This window comes from Triturus cristatus, chromosome 9 (genome assembly GCF_964204655.1).
Source record: "Triturus cristatus chromosome 9, aTriCri1.1, whole genome shotgun sequence".
Classification (NCBI taxonomy): Eukaryota; Metazoa; Chordata; class Amphibia; order Caudata; family Salamandridae; genus Triturus; species Triturus cristatus.
This window is the reverse complement of record NC_140592.1, coordinates 569,302,041-569,320,856: the sequence shown is the minus strand read 5'-3', so window position 1 is coordinate 569,320,856 and position 18,816 is coordinate 569,302,041. Positions and strand designations below refer to the sequence as shown.

General features: G+C 49.6%; 1 protein-coding gene and 1 long non-coding RNA gene across 3 annotated transcripts in view; one reads left to right on the top strand and one right to left on the bottom strand.

Moving 5' to 3' along the window:
* MARK4 (microtubule affinity regulating kinase 4) overlaps window positions 1-18,816 on the top strand; it is a 672,098-nt gene that overhangs the window by 298,673 nt on the left and 354,609 nt on the right. For both annotated transcript variants that reach the window (XM_085625587.1, XM_085625588.1), the window contains exon 4: window positions 16,834-16,882. In XM_085625587.1, coding sequence (XP_085481713.1) covers window positions 16,834-16,882 — 49 coding nt within the window. The remainder of the gene's footprint in view (window positions 1-16,833; window positions 16,883-18,816) is intronic.
* The window catches only part of LOC146798305 (uncharacterized), a 34,129-nt gene that overhangs the window by 4,589 nt on the left and 10,724 nt on the right, over window positions 1-18,816 (bottom strand). The window contains exon 2 of the long non-coding RNA XR_014968664.1: window positions 17,008-17,163. This is a non-coding gene — a long non-coding RNA (uncharacterized LOC146798305). The remainder of the gene's footprint in view (window positions 1-17,007; window positions 17,164-18,816) is intronic.

The window sequence follows — 18,816 nt, the reverse complement described above, 5'->3', positions numbered from 1 at the left end:
ACAGGACTCCTGAACTCCTCCAGTTAAACGTGGAACTCCTACCAAAACCATGGTGTAAGGGTTACAGTCCGGGGGAAGATGAAACACTTAAACATTGGGTTGCTTTGGCTTAAGCAGGTTGGTTATTTTCAGTATTCATAGACCTAGATATGGGTGAATCTAAAGAGTTCTGTGGGCGACCCGGCAAAGCAGATGGGCCATCAGCCTGTAACTTTTGATTACTATTACTAGCCCCCCTAGCTGAACCCAATTTTCGAAAAGACTGTTCAACAGCAGTGGATAATGACCCTGGAGCACAGCCTGCATTGTGAGAGCAATTAGTTGGTGGTTGAATATCCAAGGACTCTCGATTTTCTCTCAAAGGAATTGGTCGACATTCGGACTTGGCACAGAGAAGAGTTGTTCTTCAATCTTCCCCCAACGAACCAAATAGGCTTTTGAAGGTAAGACAGAAGATTTGTTATCCTGGGATAGAAACCATCCAAAAAACATTGTATCCGGTCATCGCTCTCATGACTCAATTGGGGTGTATTCTGCTGTTCGACATTTTGAGATCTTCTCGAAGGAGCTGAGCGTTGTTCCACATTAGGATTCACTCATTCAAACCCATCAATATTCTGCATAACAGTGATGGTCTGGCTGGCAGGTTAACTTCAAACAGCAATGGGGGAAGATGTAATTTCCACCACTAATGTCTGAGACGCCTGCTGATCCTCTCCCCCCTTCTATCGGCGATCCTTGCCCTGCAGCCATGGGGAGAGGGGCGGTGAGGAAAGGGACAGCCAGTGCTCAGCCTACTCTATTTCTTTATAGTAGCCCCCACAGCCCGCTGCAAAAAAACTTTCTAAGGTGGTTCCCTTAGATAAGGGCACAGAGTTCGTCTTTCTTTTCCCCATTCAAATTAAATATTCTAGTCCACATTGATTGAAGGAAGCCCAAATAGAATTACAGAGCCTACTTTTTTCACAGCACCTTGTGGCCACCACAAATCCTTTGGTGTAGAGCTTATGAATAGCCAGGGGGAGGCCCAGTCCAGCCACGGATGGGTCCGCTCTTAGCGCGGTCTTCCCCTGGGCGCGTCCCGCACAGCGGGAGTCCCGGGTAAATTTAGTAAAGCACCTCTGGGCGCGGTCTAGCGGCGTTGGTGGCTCCTGCTGCAATGACTGGTGGGGATTGTAGTCTGCCCCCTCACTCCTGTTACGAGGCTCTCCGTGCAGCCTGGGTGAATTTAGTAGTGCGCCTCCAGGCGTGAACTAGGGGCGTAGGTGGGTCATGCCGCGATGACTGGTTAGACTGGTGGTCTTCCCCCCTCACTCCTGTTACGAGGCGCTCTTCGCACAGTAGGAGCCCCGGCTGAATTTAGTATTACGCGTCCGGGAGCGAACTGGCGGCGGCTCCTGCCACGATGACTGGTGTGACTTGTGGTCTGTTCCCTCACTCCTGCTACGAGGCTCTCTCAGGGCAGCGGGAGCCCTTGGTGAATTCATCAAAGTGCCTCTGGGCACGAACTGGCATTAGCAATCCTCCCTCCAGGCACTGTCAGTTTCACTGCTGGGCAGAGCCAAACAATAAGTGGGGAAAGGGAAGCTGCCTCTCCTTTATGATGGAAGTTGAAACATTTACTTCTGTTGGTCCAAAAAGTGTGGATAACTTCTCATCTGTTTGAATCCACTACATGCCACGTTTGTAATGCTGAGCACCTGGGTGGTGTCCATTATTTGAATTTGAGAGAGTTGTGTATGCAGTTTGCAAAGCTAAGGTGGTTAAGTGCATGCGTGGGAGGAACACCTCATGCGTCATCTTACCTCACATCTTAAACTGCGGCCAGCGCAGGCTGAGGTCCTGACACCAGGTGGCTCAATATTTCGTAAGTTGTCTGTGAGAGGATGAATCATACAGAGCTCTTGAGTTGGCTACTTGCTAACGTTGCACAAATTATATCCACACACTCTATAGGAAGCCACCGGTATTCACACACTCTATAGGAAGCCACCGGTATTCACACACTGTATGGGAAGCCACCGATATTCACACACTATATGGGAAGCCACCGATATTCACACACTGTGTCGGAAGCCACCGGTATTCACACACTGTATCGGAAGCCAACGGTATGCGTGCACTGTATGGGACAGACTCCACCGGTATGCGCGCACTGTATGGGACGCCACCGGTATGCGCGCACTGTATGGGATGCCACTGGTATGCGCGCACTGTATGGGATGCCACTGGTATGCGCGCACTGTATGGGATGCCACCAGTATGCGCGCACTGTATGTGACGCCACCGGTATGCGCGCACTGTATGGGACGCCACCGGTATGCGCGCACTGTATGGGATGCCACCGGTATTCACACACTGTATGGGACGCCACCGGTATTCACATACTGTATGAGAGACCACTGGTATTCACACACTGTATCGGAAGCCACCTGTATTCACACACTGTATGGGACGCCACCGGTATTCACACACTATATCGGAATCCACCGGTATTCACATACTGTATAGGAAGCCACCGGTATTCACACACTGTATCGGACCCACCGGTATTCACACACTGTATCGGAAGCTACTGGCATTCACACACTGTATGGGATGGACGCCACCAGTATTCACACACTGTATGGGATGCCACCGGTATACACACACTGTATGGAGGCCACCAGTATTCACGCATTGTATGTGAAGCCACTGGTATTCACACACTGTATCGGAAGCCACCGGCATTCACATACTGTATGGGACACCACCGGTATTCACACACTGTATGGGACGCCACCAGTATTCACACAGTGTATGGGAAGCCACCGGTATTCACACACTGTATCGGAAGCCACCGGCATTCACACACTGTATGGAACAACACCGATATCCACACACTGTATGGGGCGCCACCGGTATTTACACACTGTATGGGATGCCACCAGTATTTACACACTGTATGGAATGCCACCGGTATTCACACACTGTTTCGGAAGCCACTAGTATTCGCTCACTGTATGGGATGCCAAAGGTATTCACACACTGTATGGGAAGCCACCGGTATTCACACACTGTATGCGATGCCATGGGTATTCACAAACTGTATGGGAAGCCACCAGTGTTCACACACTGTATGGGAAGCCACCGGTATTCACACACAGTGTGCGATGCCATGGGTATTCACAAACTGTATGGGAAGCCACCAGTGTTCACACACTGTATGGGACGCCACCGGTATTCACACACTGTATGGGACGCCACCGGTATTCACACACTATATGGGAAGCCACCGGTATTCACACACTGTATGGGACTCCACCGGTATTCACACACTGTATGGGAAGCCACCGGTATTCCCACACTGTATGGGAAGCCTAAATTCCATAACACAAAGTGCTCTTAACGGATCCAAAATGCATCACCAATAAATACCACATGGACAGAAAATTCTTGTGGCACTTAGGACATCCTGAAGGGATGACTCACGCTGAAGAGGGAGACGGCAACCACCCCAAACTCCCTTTTAGGGGCTATCTGTGACCCCTTGTACACGTACGGTGGTTGAAGTTAAATGGCTTGGTAGTTTGTGACGTCGGTGTATGGGACGTTTAGCCATGATCCCTCCTTTAATTCTGTGCAATTGCCATAGCTGGTTCTGGCAGTGTGCGGACCGACCGCCTTCGATCTCTTTCCTTGCGCAGCACCTCGGTGGAAGTAGTCTCCTGAATCCTCGAGGTTAAGCCCGCGGAGTGACTCATTGCCTGACCTTAGTTGGCAGAGTGTAATGTGAATTTGGGCGCCGTCCATGCGCGGGCGATGACATTTCCAAGGGAACGCATTGCAATGCCCACTAAGATATCGTTTATTTTTTGGCGGACGCGAACTGCTGATTGGGCATGGTACTGAGAATCTAATCTTGTACCTCCTGTTTGACATCCCCAATCAGAGGACAGATGGGAATCTCCCAAATGTATCCCGCCATTCCAAAATCTACATCCTGATTTTACACTACACCAAAAACGCGATTTGTTTGCAGCTCCTGCTCCTTTGGTATTGTGTGTTTTATGACTTACCACACTCTGGCAAAGTATTCTTGCTTGCCCCCAAGCCTACCCTGTCCAAATTCCGCAGGGTACGCACTCAGAACAAAGATCTCCAGCTAGCCGCTGCCCATCGTTGCCACAGTAATGGCCTCCGCTGTATGGTTGCCAAGGCGACGGGAGATGATTAAGACTCAGTGCTTAAAGTAGTCAAAATGTATCAAATGCAATGTTCGTTGGTGGATTTGGGAAGTGGCTGCCCACCCCAAATTCCAGCCAGTTTATTCGATGTTGATAAAAAGTACAAACCAAATGCACACCACAGACCTGAGCAGTCCCTGTTTGTCTCTGGTTAGAGGACAGGTACTTAACAGGGCGTGGTCCATTCAAGCATGTCTCGCAGGTCCAGCACATAGGCAGGTGTGCAACTTCCCCGTACATGGTACCAGACCTGCGGCAACAGGGGCAGCAGCAGTGCAAGTTTCCTAACATTTGAAAAGGCACAGCAGGGCAGCGGCTGTGCACGTTTCTATAACACACAAACCGGGGCAGCAGCAGTGCACGTTTCCTAACATTTGAAAAGGCACAGCAGGGCAGCGGCTGTGCACGTTTCTATAACACACAAACAGGGGCAGCAGCAGTGCACGTTTCTATAACACACAAATAGGGGCAGCAGCAGTGCAAGTTTTCCTAACATTTAAAAAGGTAGAGACAGCAGGGCAGCGGCTGTGCACGTTTCTATAACACACAAACAGGGGCAGCAGCAGTGCACGTTTCCTAACATTTGAAAAGGTAGAGTCAGCAGGGCAGCGGCTGTGCACGTTTCTATAACACACAAACAGGGGCAGCAGCAGTGCAAGTTTCCTAACATTTGAAAAGGCACAGACAGCAGGGCAGCGACTGTGCACGTTTCTATAACACACAAACAGGGTCAGCAGCAGTGCAAGTTTCCTAACATTTAAAAAGGCACAGCAGGGCAGCGGCTGTGCACGTTTCTATAACACACAAACAGGGGCAGCATCAGTGCACGTTTCTATAACACACAAACAGGGGCAGCAGCTGTGCAAGTTTCCTAACATTTAAAAAGGTACAGCAGGGCAGCGGCTGTGCACGTTTCAATAACACACAAACAGGGGCAGCAGCAGTGCAAGTTTCCTAACATTTGAAAAGGCACAGCAGGGCAGCGGCTGTGCACGTTTCTATAACACACAAACAGGGGCAGCAGCAGTGCACGTTTCTATAACACACAAACAGGGGCAGCAGCAGTGCAAGTTTTCCTAACATTTAAAAAGGTAGAGACAGCAGGGCAGCGGCTGTGCACGTTTCTATAACACACAAACAGGGGCAGCAGCAGTGCAAGTTTTCCTAACATTTAAAAAGGTAGAGACAGCAGGGCAGCGGCTGTGCACGTTTCTATAACACACAAACAGGGGCAGCAGCTGTGCAAGTTTACTAACATTTAAAAAGGTACAGCAGGGCAGCGGCTGTGCACGTTTCTATAACACACAAATAGGGGCAGCAGCAGTGCAAGTTTCCTAACATTTGAAAAGGTACAGACAGCAGGGCAGCGACTGTGCACGTTTCTATAACACACAAACAGGGGCAGCAGCAGTGCACGTTTCCTAACATTTGAAAAGGCACAGCAGGGCAGCGGCTGTGCACGTTTCTATAACACACAAACAGGAGCAGCAGCAGTGCAAGTTTCCTAACATTTGAAAAGGCACAGCAGGGCAGCGGCTGTGCACGTTTCTATAACACACAAATAGGGGCAGCAGCAGTGCAAGTTTCCTAACATTTAAAAAGGTACAGCCAGCAGGGCAGCGGCTGTGCACGTTTCTATAACACACAAACAGGGGCAGCAGCAGTGCACGTTTCCTAACATTTGAAAAGGCACAGCAGGGCAGCGGCTGTGCACGTTTCTATAACACACAAACAGGAGCAGCAGCAGTGCAAGTTTCCTAACATTTGAAAAGGCACAGCAGGGCAGCGGCTGTGCACTTTTCTATAACACACAAACAGGGGCAGCAGCAGTGCACGGTTCCTAACATTTGAAAAGGTAGAGTCAGCAGGGCAGCGGCTGTGCACGTTTCTATAACACACAAACAGGGGCAGCAGCAGTGCAAGTTTCCTAACATTTAGAAAGGTAGAGTCAGCAGGGCAGCGGCTGTGCACGTTTCTATAACACACAAACAGGGGCAGCAGCAGTGCACGTTTCCTAACATTTGAAAAGGCACAGCAGGGCAGCGGCTGTGCACGTTTCTATAACACACAAACAGGGGCAGCAGCAGTGCAAGTTTCCTAACATTTAAAAAGGTACAGCCAGCAGGGCAGCGGCTGTGCACGTTTCTATAACACACAAATAGGGGCAGCAGCAGTGCAAGTTTTCCTAACATTTAAAAAGGTAGAGTCAGCAGGGCAGTGGCTGTGCACGTTTCTATAACACACAAACAGGGGCAGCAGCTGTGCAAGTTTACTAACATTTGAAAAGGCACAGCAGGGCAGCGGCTGTGCACGTTTCTATAACACACAAACAGGGGCAGCAGCAGTGCGCGTTTCCTAACATTTGAAAAGGCACAGCAGGGCAGCGGCTGTGCACGTTTCTATAACACACAAACAGGAGCAGCAGCAGTGCAAGTTTCCTAACATTTGAAAAGGCACAGCAGGGCAGCGGCTGTGCACGTTTCTATAACACACAAATAGGGGCAGCAGCAGTGCAAGTTTTCCTAACATTTAAAAAGGTAGAGACAGCAGGGCAGCGGCTGTGCACTTTTCTATAACACACAAACAGGGGCAGCAGCAGTGCACGTTTCCTAACATTTGAAAAGGTAGAGTCAGCAGGGCAGCGGCTGTGCACGTTTCTATAACACACAAACAGGGACAGCAGCAGTGCAAGTTTCCTAACATTTAGAAAGGTAGAGACAGCAGGGCAGCGGCTGTGCACGTTTCTATAACACACAAACAGGGGCAGCAGCAGTGCACGTTTCCTAACATTTGAAAAGGCACAGCAGGGCAGCGGCTGTGCACGTTTCTATAACACACAAACAGGGGCAGCAGCAGTGCACGTTTCCTAACATTTGAAAAGGCACAGCAGGGCAGCGGCTGTGCACGTTTCTATAACACACAAACAGGGGCAGCAGCAGTGCAAGTTTCCTAACATTCAAAAAGGTACAGACAGCAGGGCAGCGGCTGTGCACGTTTCTATAACACACAAACAGGAAGGGGCAGCAGCAGTGCAAGTTTCCTAACATTTAAAAAGGTAGAGACAGAAGGGCAGCGGCTGTGCACGTTTCTATAACACACAAACAGGGGCAGCAGCAGTGCAAGTTTTCTAACATTTGAAAAGGTAGAGACAGCAGGGCAGCGACTGTGCACGTTTCTATAACACACAAACAGGGGCAGCAGCAGTGCAAGTTTTCTAACATTTGAAAAGGTAGAGACAGCAGGGCAGCGGCTGTGCACGTTTCTATAACACACAAAGAGGAAGGGGCAGCAGCAGTGCAAGTTTTCCTAACATCTAAAAAGGTAGAGACAGCAGGGCAGCGGCTGTGCACGTTTCTATAACACACAAAGAGGAAGGGGCAGCAGCAGTGTAAGTTTCCTAACATTTAAAAAGGTAGAGACAGCAGGGCAGTGGCTGTGCACGTTTCTATAACACACAAACAGGGGCAGCAGCAGTGCAAGTTTCCTAACATCTAAAAAGGTAGAGACAGCAGGGCAGCGGCTGTGCACGTTTCTATAACACACAATCTGAAAGAAACACGTTAGTTAGATTCCTCACCTTAGAATATCCCCAGGCGTCAGACTGGATCCGGAAGATTTTTGCAGCAATAGCGTCTGCGGCTCCGCGTCCGTCGTTGGCGTCGTGCGCCGGAATGACGTCGTCGGAGTACTTAGACGCCGCCCTCGCGCGCTGACGTCAGTTCTTCTTTTTTCCGCGCCAGTAAGCGCCGATCCGGGAGAGCCACCCCTTTAGTCATTTTTTGACTAAATATTTTGACTCTTTTTGGTCACTTCATCGACTCTGGTGCCGGTAGGATGCCTGGTTTCAAGGCCTGCGACGACTGTCACCGACTGATGTCGGTCACCGATCATCACCGCCGGTGCCTGTACTGTTTGGGGCTCGACCACGACGCAGAGTTGTGTTCCGATTGTATGGCTCTGACCTCGAAAGCAAGGCGGGAGCGGTCCCGTAAGCTTCTTGAGCTTCGCCACTCGGCTCCGCGTCCCTCTCGATTCCCGTTCCAGGAAGAGGTCCAAGGATCGGTCGCGGAGCCGCGGTCGACCTCATCGTTCGTCTGGCTCGAAGTCTTCGGGTAAGTCGAAGCACTCCCAAGAAGTCCAAGAGGCGACACCGCTCTTCGGACTCCCCTCGCCGGTCGCGCGACTCGGCCGAGGGTCAGGGTGGTTCCACCCCCGCGGCTCCGCCGCAGGCGCCACGCACGTCCCCATACCCGCCGGTCCCTGGGACTGACGCGACGCCGGCGGAGGTCAGTGCCTTCCTCTCGGCCATGAGGAGCCTGGCCTCGCCGTCGACGCCCGCTGGCGCTCCTTCGGGCCCCGCGGACTCGACTGGGCGACCTTGCGCGCCGGAGGCTCCGGCCCCGACGCCGCAGGTCCCCAGGCCTGGGCCTCCGTCGACGCCGGTCGACCTCGTCACGCCTCCTCCGCCGGCGTCGACACCGGTGCCACCGCTGACGCCGACTCCGGTCGACGTCGATCCCCGGTTCAGACCCTGTCCGGACCAGACGCCGGTGCGGCGCCGCTTGACGCCGCATCCAACGCCGCTAGAAACACATTTTGTCTATCGTCCGGCTCCAATCATTCCTCCTGTTTACCAGGAATCGGATGACGGAGGCGACTGGGAGGGGTCCGTGGGCCCTATGGCCCTTCAGGGTCAACTTGCACAGGACTGGGCAGATGAACTGGGGGAAGACAGTGGTTTGGATACCTCACCGGACACTGGATTCATCTCTCCTCCGACTGTGGCTTCGGAGGAGGGTGCAGCTTTTTCTGTGGTGCTGCGCAAGGTGGCCGCAGCCCTTGGGCTTGAGCTGCCTGCCGTGGCTGTGAGGACTAACATCCTCACTGACGTGCTTCAGTCTGCCGCAAGCTCCACTGAGCCTCTGCTGCAATTCAATGAGGCCCTCATTGACGTTCTGCAGGGCACCTGGTCCAAGCCCTCCACAGTCCCTCCTGTGGATAGGAACGTTGCCAGGCGCCACCGCCCTGCTCCGGGCGACCCCAGTTTTCTGTCCCAACACCCAACCCCCGAGAGTCTGGTTATCCAGGCCTCTACCTCCCAATCCTCCTTCCTGTCCGCTCCTCCAGACCGGGATTCCAAGAGACTGGAAGAGTTCGGTAAGAAGCTGTTCTCCTCGCTCAGTGTGGGCCTGCGGTCTTTGAACACCGCCTGTCTCTTGGACCGTTATTCCCACTCTCTGTGGGACACGGTGGAGGACGTGCTGCCCCTGTGCTCGGAGGAGGCCCGGCCACAGCTTTCCTCAGCTCTGGCCGATGGGAGAGATGCAGCGCGCCATGCAATCCGATGTGGACTCGACACTACGGACTCGCTGGGTATGGCGATTTCTACCACGGTGGCGCTTCGACGTCACGCCTGGCTGTGGTCCACGTCCTTTTCAGGGGATGTCCAGAGCACTCTCATGGACATGCCCTTTGATGGCGCTCGCCTTTTTGGTGAAAAAGCGGACAGTGCGCTGGCTCGCTTCAAGGGCTCTCTGGCTACGGCCAAGTCCTTGGGCCTCTCGGCCCCGCAGCCACAACCTTCCGCTTTTCGCTCCTTTCGTGGCCAAGGAAGGGGCACCTCCTCACGTCCGCCTAGCCACCGGCCGCAGAACCAGCCTGCACGCGGTCGCGGACGTGGTTTCCGCCGAGGTGGTACTGGAGGACAACGCGGTCAGTCCACATCCACCCCGGTAGCATCCACCTCAAAGCCGTCCTAGTCCGAGCTTTCAGACCCATTCCTCGCCAGTGGGAGGCAGGGTTCGCCATCACCTGCTCCACTGGCGTACCATTACTTCGGACAGGTGGGTGCTGCAAATCGTCCGAAGGGGCTACTCCCTCCCCTTCGAGACGACCCCTCCAGCCATGCCACCGCAGCACCACTGTATCTCGGAGGATCATTTGAATCTTCTGCAAGAGGAAGTTTCGGCCCTCTTGGCCAAAGAGGCCGTCGAGCGCGTTCCGAGCCCAGAAGTAGGTCGTGGTTGTTATTCCCACTACTTTCTGGTTCCCAAGAAGGGCAAAGGGGGCCTACGCCCTATCTTGGACCTCAGGAACGTCAATGCCTTCCTCCGGAAGGAACGGTTCAAAATGTTGACTTTGGCGCAGGTTCTAGCTGCCCTAGACCCTGGAGACTGGATGGTAGCGTGGGACTTGCAGGACGCATATTTCCACATCCCCGTCCTGCCGGCCCACCAGCGTTACCTGCGGTTCACGGTGGGTCAAGAGCACTTTCAGTTCACCGTGCTCCCCTTCGGCCTTACCAGTGCCCCTCGGGTGTTCACGAAAGTGATGGCGGTGGTTGCAGCTCATCTGCGCAGATCAGGGGTTCCAGTCTTCCCCTATCTCGACGACTGGTTGTTGAAGGCGGGCTCGCCCCAGACAGTCGTCTCCCACCTCCAGGCTACGGCGGATCTCCTGCATTTGCTGGGGTTTTCCATCAACGTGCCGAAGTCACACCTGAGCCCCTCTCAGAAACTCCTCTTCATCGGAGCAGTTCTCGATTCGGCGCAGTTCCGGGTTCATCCGCCGGAACAGCGGGTCCGGGATATACAGGCCCTGATTCCCATCTTTCGGCCTCTATCCTGGGTCTCGGTCAGGCTAGTGTTGCGGCTTCTGGGGCTGATGGCCTCCTGCATCCTACTAGTGCACCACGCCAGGCGGCGCATGCGGGCTCTGCAGTGGCACCTGAAGTTTCAGTGGGCCCAGCATCACGGCAACCTGTCCGACCATGTCTTGATCTTGGAGGGCACTGCACAGCAGTTGCAGTGGTGGCTCACGGACCGCGATTGGGTCACGGGCAAGAGCCTCTCCCTACCCCTACCGGAGCATGTCGTAGTGACGGATGCGTCCCTCCTGGGATGGGGTGGCCACATGGGAGAGGCGGAGATCAGAGGCCTCTGGTCTCCGGCGGAGTCTCGCCTCCACATCAACTTGTTGGAGCTGAGAGCGATCCGACTTGCACTGAAAGCCTTCCTTCCCTCTCTCCGGGGAAGTGTCGTGCAGGTGTTCACGGACAACTCCACCACCATGTGGAATTGCAACAAACAGGGCGGGGTCGGGTCGTGGACCCTTTGTCAGGAGGCTCTGCGCCTCTGGACATGGCTGGAACACCAGGGCATCACCCTGGTGGTTCAACATCTGGCGGGCTCTCTGAACGCCAGAGCAGACTTCACAATTGTCCTCTTCGTCTTCTGACTCTTAAGACTGCTTTCCTGGTAGCCATCACCTCGGCTAGACGGGTGAGTGAGCTCCAGGCTCTATCGTCCAAGCCTCCTTTTCTATCTGTTCATCCGGACAAGGTTGTCCTTCGGCCTCGTCCTTCCTTTCTACCGAAAGTGGTGACCACCTTTCATCTTGGGCAATCTGTCACCTTGCCCACCTTCTTTCCGCCTCCGCATCCTTCCAAAGAGGAAGAGCGGCTCCACCGTCTGGACCCAAAACGTGCGCTCTCCTTTTATTTGGACCGCACGAAACAGTTCCGGGTGGACGACCAGCTTTTCGTTGGCTACGTGGGTGCTAAGAAGGCAAAAGCTGTGCACAAACGGACCATCTCCCAGTGGGTCGTTTTGTGTATAAAAACCTTTTCTTCCTTGGCAAAAAAGGACCCTCCTGTTGGGCTGCGAGCCCATTCTACTCGGGCCACAGCGGCTACTACTGCTTTGGGACGGGGAGTCCCCTTGCAGGACATCTGTCAGGCGGCGACGTGGGGTTCGCTGCACACGTTTGCCAGGCATTATTGCCTAGTCAGCCAAGTCCGGAGGGATGGCTTCTTTGGCCGTTCTGTCCTCCAGGACTTTCTGGTGTGATCTTGGTTCGCAGACCCACCACCGGGGTTGGTATTGCATGGGTAACACACGTTTCCCCAACAGGTCTTACTGTGCAGCACAGGAAACAGCAGTGCAAGATATCAGAACAGGTGCAGCACTGACAGCAACAGTGCAGTAATCCTCCCCCACAGACAAGTACAGAAAAGGCAGCAGCAGTCCAAGCTTCCCTAACACATAGAACATGCAAAGAACTGGGGGCCGCACTGACTTCCCATCAAATGCAGCACCTGTAGGATCAGTGCACACTTCCCCAGTATGTCCTTCTTGTGCATCAACACTGGCACAGAATTCTAGATGTCAACACTGGCTACATGTGCAGCACCACTTTTGGGACCATGGAATATGACACCAATATACTGCCTTCAATAAGCCTCCCACCCGGCCTTACTAATTTGCCCCTAACTCCCACCCTGCATTTTATGTGGAAAGGCAAAATGAGAGACTGAGTACGTTTGTAAGTTTGTAAACGTTTGTATGATTGTCTGACTAAGTAGTGAGTCCAAACAGAAATAGCATTTCTGGAATATTGTTTCTATGGTGGAATAGCTTTTTTTTTTAATTTTGTACCTTAGCTTAAGCCCTCTGAATTGTATCAGTTATATTGGAATTCCTTTATATATACTATTTCGCAGAAGTCCAGTAGTACTTTGACTAGGGATTGAAAAATATCCACTATGTGGCTCACCTCTATGACAGTTAATTTTCTGGAGCAAGGATAGGTGGAAATAAATTTCGCTGGCCAGATAACTGACATGGGGAGCAAGAGGAAATCTGAATCAAGTAAATGCCCAGATATCTGATGTTCTTGGATGCGGCCGGAGTACTTTCTATGGATGCTGGCCACTTTTTTGAGAATAAGTTAACAACTGGGCCACCAAAGGCGAGGATCACCGAATTAGTTTAATTCATTCAAACATAGCTTGCTCTCCTGCAGTATATAAAAGAGCTAAATACCTTTTAACTCTTCCACAATTGCCTACTTTCATTTCCATCAGATACAATTTTATATCATCTGAGCGCTTTAGGGGCTTTAACCTCACTATTTGAGCTAATGGGCGCTTGACTGTAGATGTGGCACTGAGGGGAATATGAGGATGAACTCTGAAATGTCCTTGCATTTTCAGCAGGCCTATCATAATCTTCCAATAGTGAGTCGTGAACAGTGATTGAACCCTGCATAAGGTGATGACTGTGATTCCAGTAAATTCCTTTGGGTTTTATCAGAATAGGGTGGATAACGGTATCACAGGCTACTGAGAAGTCGAGGAGGATTAGGGCTGCTGTGGTCCTCGTCATCCATAGCGATCACTGCATCTTGCGCAATTGCAGTCTTGGTACCTCTTGAGGGTCTGAAACCTGACTGGCCATCAAAAGGAATACTATGTTGCTGCAGGTGATCCTGGAGTGCCCTTGTTAATTTTGGAGAAGTATTTTAATTATCCTTGTTAGAATATCTTCTGAAATAAATATTTATATCTAAATATATTCTACAAAAGTATTTCACATTTGAAGTTAATAGAAAATCTGATCCTACAATATTTTTGTAAGTGATATTTACGTCACAATATTTCTGTCAGACTGTACTTCTATGTACAGTGTTGTGGCATACAACTGTTAATGTCCTCACCTACGTTTTACTTAGCAAATGGAGATTTAAAATTGGTCTGATGTCTAATAATACATCTGGGCCCACTTTGGGGTTTTCCCCCAGGAGAGGGAAGATTAATGCATGTTTCATTGACAGCGGAGTAATTGAGAATGTTTGCAGTGTAAGGAGCTATCACTGTGAGCACACAGGCAGGGGGCTCTGCTGTCTTGTAGGATACGTTGTTTTTTTTGGCTGATCTTTCCGACACGTTTTGTTGGGGAATTGAAGGGTTCAAAAGAAGTATATTAGGTTGGTAGGTGAAAGGGATATGGTTAATGTGTAATGCTGGTCAGTGGTGGCTGGTATTTGAAAGCGTTGGACGGGCGGGTTGTGAGAGGGGGCGGGAGGGAATGAGATAATAAAAATACTTACCTGTCTGCCGCCTGCCACCACCGCCACCTCTCTGTCCTCTTCCCCACTTCCAGGACAGGAAGCAGGAACAGGAAGCAGGATGCACCGGGCTCTCAGGCTCCCGATAGCCAATCACAGTGCTGCAATGCAGCGTTGTGATTGGTCTGAACGCCGTGGATCGGCAGTCTGCCAGAGATTGTAATGCAGCCTGCATGGAGAACGTGCAAAGTGCTCATGAATGTTTCCAGAGGGCCGGCCAAACATTCATGCGCACTTTAGGGAGTGCAAACAACCCCTACTCTTCCCTGCTATGGCAGCCTGCCCCGTCCTGCCCACAAAGCTGCAGCAACAAAGAACAAATAAAATGGTTATAACTTAGTTATCATTTTCATTTAAAAGCAGAGGAGGAGCCGCCATTGATAACTGGTCCATCTGTCACGCTAGATACACGCTCTTTCTGATCCAAAGAAGGTGAACTGTTCCCTATAATATTACTGGGAATTGGTTGGGGAATTATTATGGTATTTCTCAGAACAGATTGCAGATCTTCATAGATTGGCTGGTGTCGTCATAGATTTGTTTTCCACTGTGTTCTAACTTTGACCCTTAGGTACTATTAGACATGAGGGTGCTACTTTCACTGGTATTCAAGGCTGCGGTTTAAGGGTGACTAGTCTCAGATGATATAATTTGTTTTCTACCCTTTCACCTTGTTTTTGCATTTTTAACCTGTTTCTGTCTTTTTAGCTTGTTTCTGTCTTTTCAAGTCATTGGGTACAATGACGTGAAGTAAGTTTGTGATATTAATCTGAAACGCTTCTAGTAGGGATCGCAGACCTCTGCATTTTGCCTCTGTATGTCATACTGTGGGCTAAATGGTGTGGTAAAGACTCTTGTCTAGATTCTTGTTTCATCACCGCTGCATGCTTGAGGAGTGTAGATTACGAATTAATTTCGCAAGCATTAATGTAATAAACTAGTGACTAGTCTGCACTAGTTTGTCTCGTATCTTTGAGATCTTAAATGAGGCTTTTTTTAATGTATTTCCCATTTTTGCAGGAAGGTGTTCGAATCTCCTTTTTTGTTCCCTTTTTGAAATGTCTCACCCACATTCCCACCTGATGCTCTGCAGTCCCTATTCCGAACGTAGCTTGTGTAGGAAATGTGGGGTTATTCTTTTTCATTTGATTTGACTTCTTTATAAATATGGTTTTCCATTATGTGTAATGAAGAATATTTATAAAAGGAAACAACAAGGACATGTTTTAAGCATGACATTGAAAAGTCGTGTGCATTTTTAGGTCGCGCATTCGAGACCTCTTGTGTATACTTTAGTATATACTTTTTAAACATGACATTGAAAAATCGTGTGCTTTTTTAGGTCGCGCATTCGAGACCTCTTGTGTATACTTGCGTATATACTTCTCTTGGGTTTAAAGCCATTCCCCCTACTTTTCATTCGTTTGTTTCAGTGTCCTTTAAGATTCCTTGCTTGCTAGTGGTCGATCCTCCCTCTTTGTCCCTCCTTTTCGTCAGTTGTTTACTCCCACAGAGCAGGGCCTTAGTTCTTGTACCCTTCCACTTGGTCCATTGTAGCATCTGTTTAGGGACTACTTCTCCCTTTCTTTAAGAGCATTTGACCAGATCACTTCATGCTTTAATTGGCTACAGGTCTGTTTCTGTAAATAGGGATATAAATCACATTCTTCCCTTGTTACATTTGCTGTGCAATTAAAGCCCGAGGTCAAATGTTAGAGGCTGTAAACCGACCCTCTCCATTTACCTTTTAAACTTAACTCTTCCCCCCCTTTGTCCCCATCACCCTTACACTGCCCCCAGCCAATGAAAAAAAGCATTTACAATGCAATAGGTCTTGCATTTGTGAGAATTTGAGCCATTGGAATTGTAAATGACAATGCCATTTATTTATGTATTGGTTTTGAAAACATAAATAAAAGGCATTGTCATTTACAATACCAATAGCTTAAACACGCGCAAATGCGAGACCTATTGCATTGCAATCGCTTGTTTTTTTACTCGGCAAGACAATGAGTGGGTAGACGTCCAGTCTTACGAGACAGGTGTGAGGACCTGAAAACGCGGGACTACTGAACAGTTCCGGTGGGGGTAGTGTAGGGTTGGCACACAGTGGTAGAAAGGGGAAAGCGTGTGTAAAAGATTTATGGTGTTAGAGCGGGTTTCCTAATGCCTAGATGCTGTCAGTACACTATCTGTATAAGGATCATCTTCTCTATGAAATCACTTTACACAAGTCATCGTCATTCTCACAGCATGTCAGGTGACTCTTACCCCGACAACTCCACAGACCACCTTCTGGGGAGTGGGCTGCAACATCAAGGAGTGAGATCAACTTATTCATCTATTAAAATATTAACAAAATGCGTTTTTGATAATAAATGCATGGGGTGCATTCAAAGGGCTAAACTGCACCGAATGGACTTGGGTAGATCTCACCACTGCCCAGTGTCCATTGAATGGCAGTTTTGACTGTCAGGAGGTAGAAACACGTCTGCTAAACCTGAGAGGTGAAATGTGACTGGCTGGTTCTTCTTCTACTCGCCTGTGGTCAGACTGTGTTTAAACGTTTCTCTGAAAAATGTTTCACTACCTGAACAGATACTGTAAAACCTGCCTTTTTGTTTCTGATTTTGATAGAGGTTAAATAGATACGTCTTTGTACAGAATTGGCCATTAAAACTTCTCTTTTTTTCTTCTTCAGCTCTTTAGAGAAGTTCGGATCATGAAAGGATTGAATCACCCCAACATTGGTAAGGAATGGAAGCGTGGGGTTAATAAATATTCTCATAGATGAGGGGTTGAAAGAGGGCGGCTCCAAAGTCAATTATTTGTGGTTATGTAGCTGAGTGGTAATGAAGACTGTTTCCTCTCTTACCTCTAGTGTTGATACCTCCAAACAGGGCTCTAACTAGTACTATTGTAGTGCTGACTCTTCTGTTGCCGCTGCATGTACGTCCCACTTTCATATGGAGGGTGTTGATTGAATGGGCATAGAGGAAGGAGGAGCTTAGCCCGTACCCAGAGTAGTATCCTGCAAAAGAAACCTTACAGTTAACTTGCCATGTACACTTAACACCAGCAGATTTTTTGGGTAGTTGGTTGTCTCTGTAATGAAAGTGGGGCTGGCACAGTGTTGTTCACATCACAAGTGCTTGATAAGTTACTCTTTCCCAGCCCTGCTGATCTTTAGAGTCCTCCTCCTGTTGGAAACATTTGACCACCAGAGATCATTATGTGAGAATCTTCTTTCAGGGAAGCTTGGATGTTTTGTTTAGTTCCAGATCTGAGACACTTGACCCGAGGAAGGTGTTTAGTCTGAGTCTTAGCTTGACAAGCTGGCTGTGGCTGAACTTCAGGCACTGTTGCTTCTGGTGGATACTTCTAGCTGAATATTCCTCACCTTTTGAATTCCCCTAGGTGCCAGACTAGATCCGTAAACAATTGCTCCTGCATGTCGATAGGTGCCATCATTGGGCTCACCAGCCAATTTCACTGAAATGCATTGCCGCATCACAAAATTACACCATATGAACAGATATTAATCTTAAATAACATACAATGAATACATTTACTTAAATATTTCGAAACCATTGAAGACTGGTGATTACATATGCCCTCTTTATAACATGGTGATATAGACTAAAGCAATATGTATTCCCCTACGGATTAAATGTTGTGCTGGGAAGATGGACCAAATCAAATGTTGTTTGGTACATTGTGAAGATTATCGTCCGAGGCAGCCATCCAGTCCATTACAGTAACTAGCCATCCTTTGTGGGTAGTGATAGGGGCATGGTGGTGGCAAATGGGGTCGACCACAGCTTGGTCAGTCCTCATCTTCCTCTGCCAGACAGATCTCATTCCTCTAAGAGTCACTTATCACCAGTGTAGGGGGAAATATGTGTTTTCCTGTCTAGCTGGTGTGCAATCGTCTCAGACTACTATGTCCTGCAGGTTGTCCATCAAGGTTACTCCCTTCTCTCTTTGTAAACCCCCAGCTCCAGTCCCTCCTGTTTTCACAGTCTTCAGCAGAACATGCCTTCATTCTTGCCAAATAAATTAAGTCATTGCTAACCGGAGGAGCAATTGCGAGGGCGCCTGAGGAGAGATGCAGGGGGTGCTATTCTGACTATTTCTAGTACCTAAAAAGGATGGTAGGCTCAGGTCGATTTGAATCTTTGGTTCCTGAATACCCTCCTTGGAAAAGACCAATACTAAATGCTAACCTTCACCCAGGTCCTATCGGTTCTAAACCCTAGTATCTGAATCATGCCCTTGGGATTGCAGGACATGTAGTTTTATATACTGTATTCCCACAGGCATTTTCTCCGATTTGTCATGGGAAAGGAAAATGTTCAGTTCATTGTTTTGCGCTTTGGGCTCACTACGTCCTCATCCATGCCTTCACAAAGGTGATGGCAGCAGGCGAAGCCCATCTTTGTCCAGTAGAGTACATTGTTCTGTACCTCAACAACTGGCTGTTGAAGACCAGCTCATTGCAGTCAGTCGCAAACCACCTGCAACCAACCATTTTGCTACTGTCGCCCCTTGGCTTGCCGATCAATGAGCTGAAATTCCACCTCTAGCTCATGTATAGTGTTCCCTAGAAAAGGGCAATTCTGTACATGTGGCATTCCAAGCCTTTCCACCCTTGCAGTGAATCTGACATTCAGGAAGTGATCCT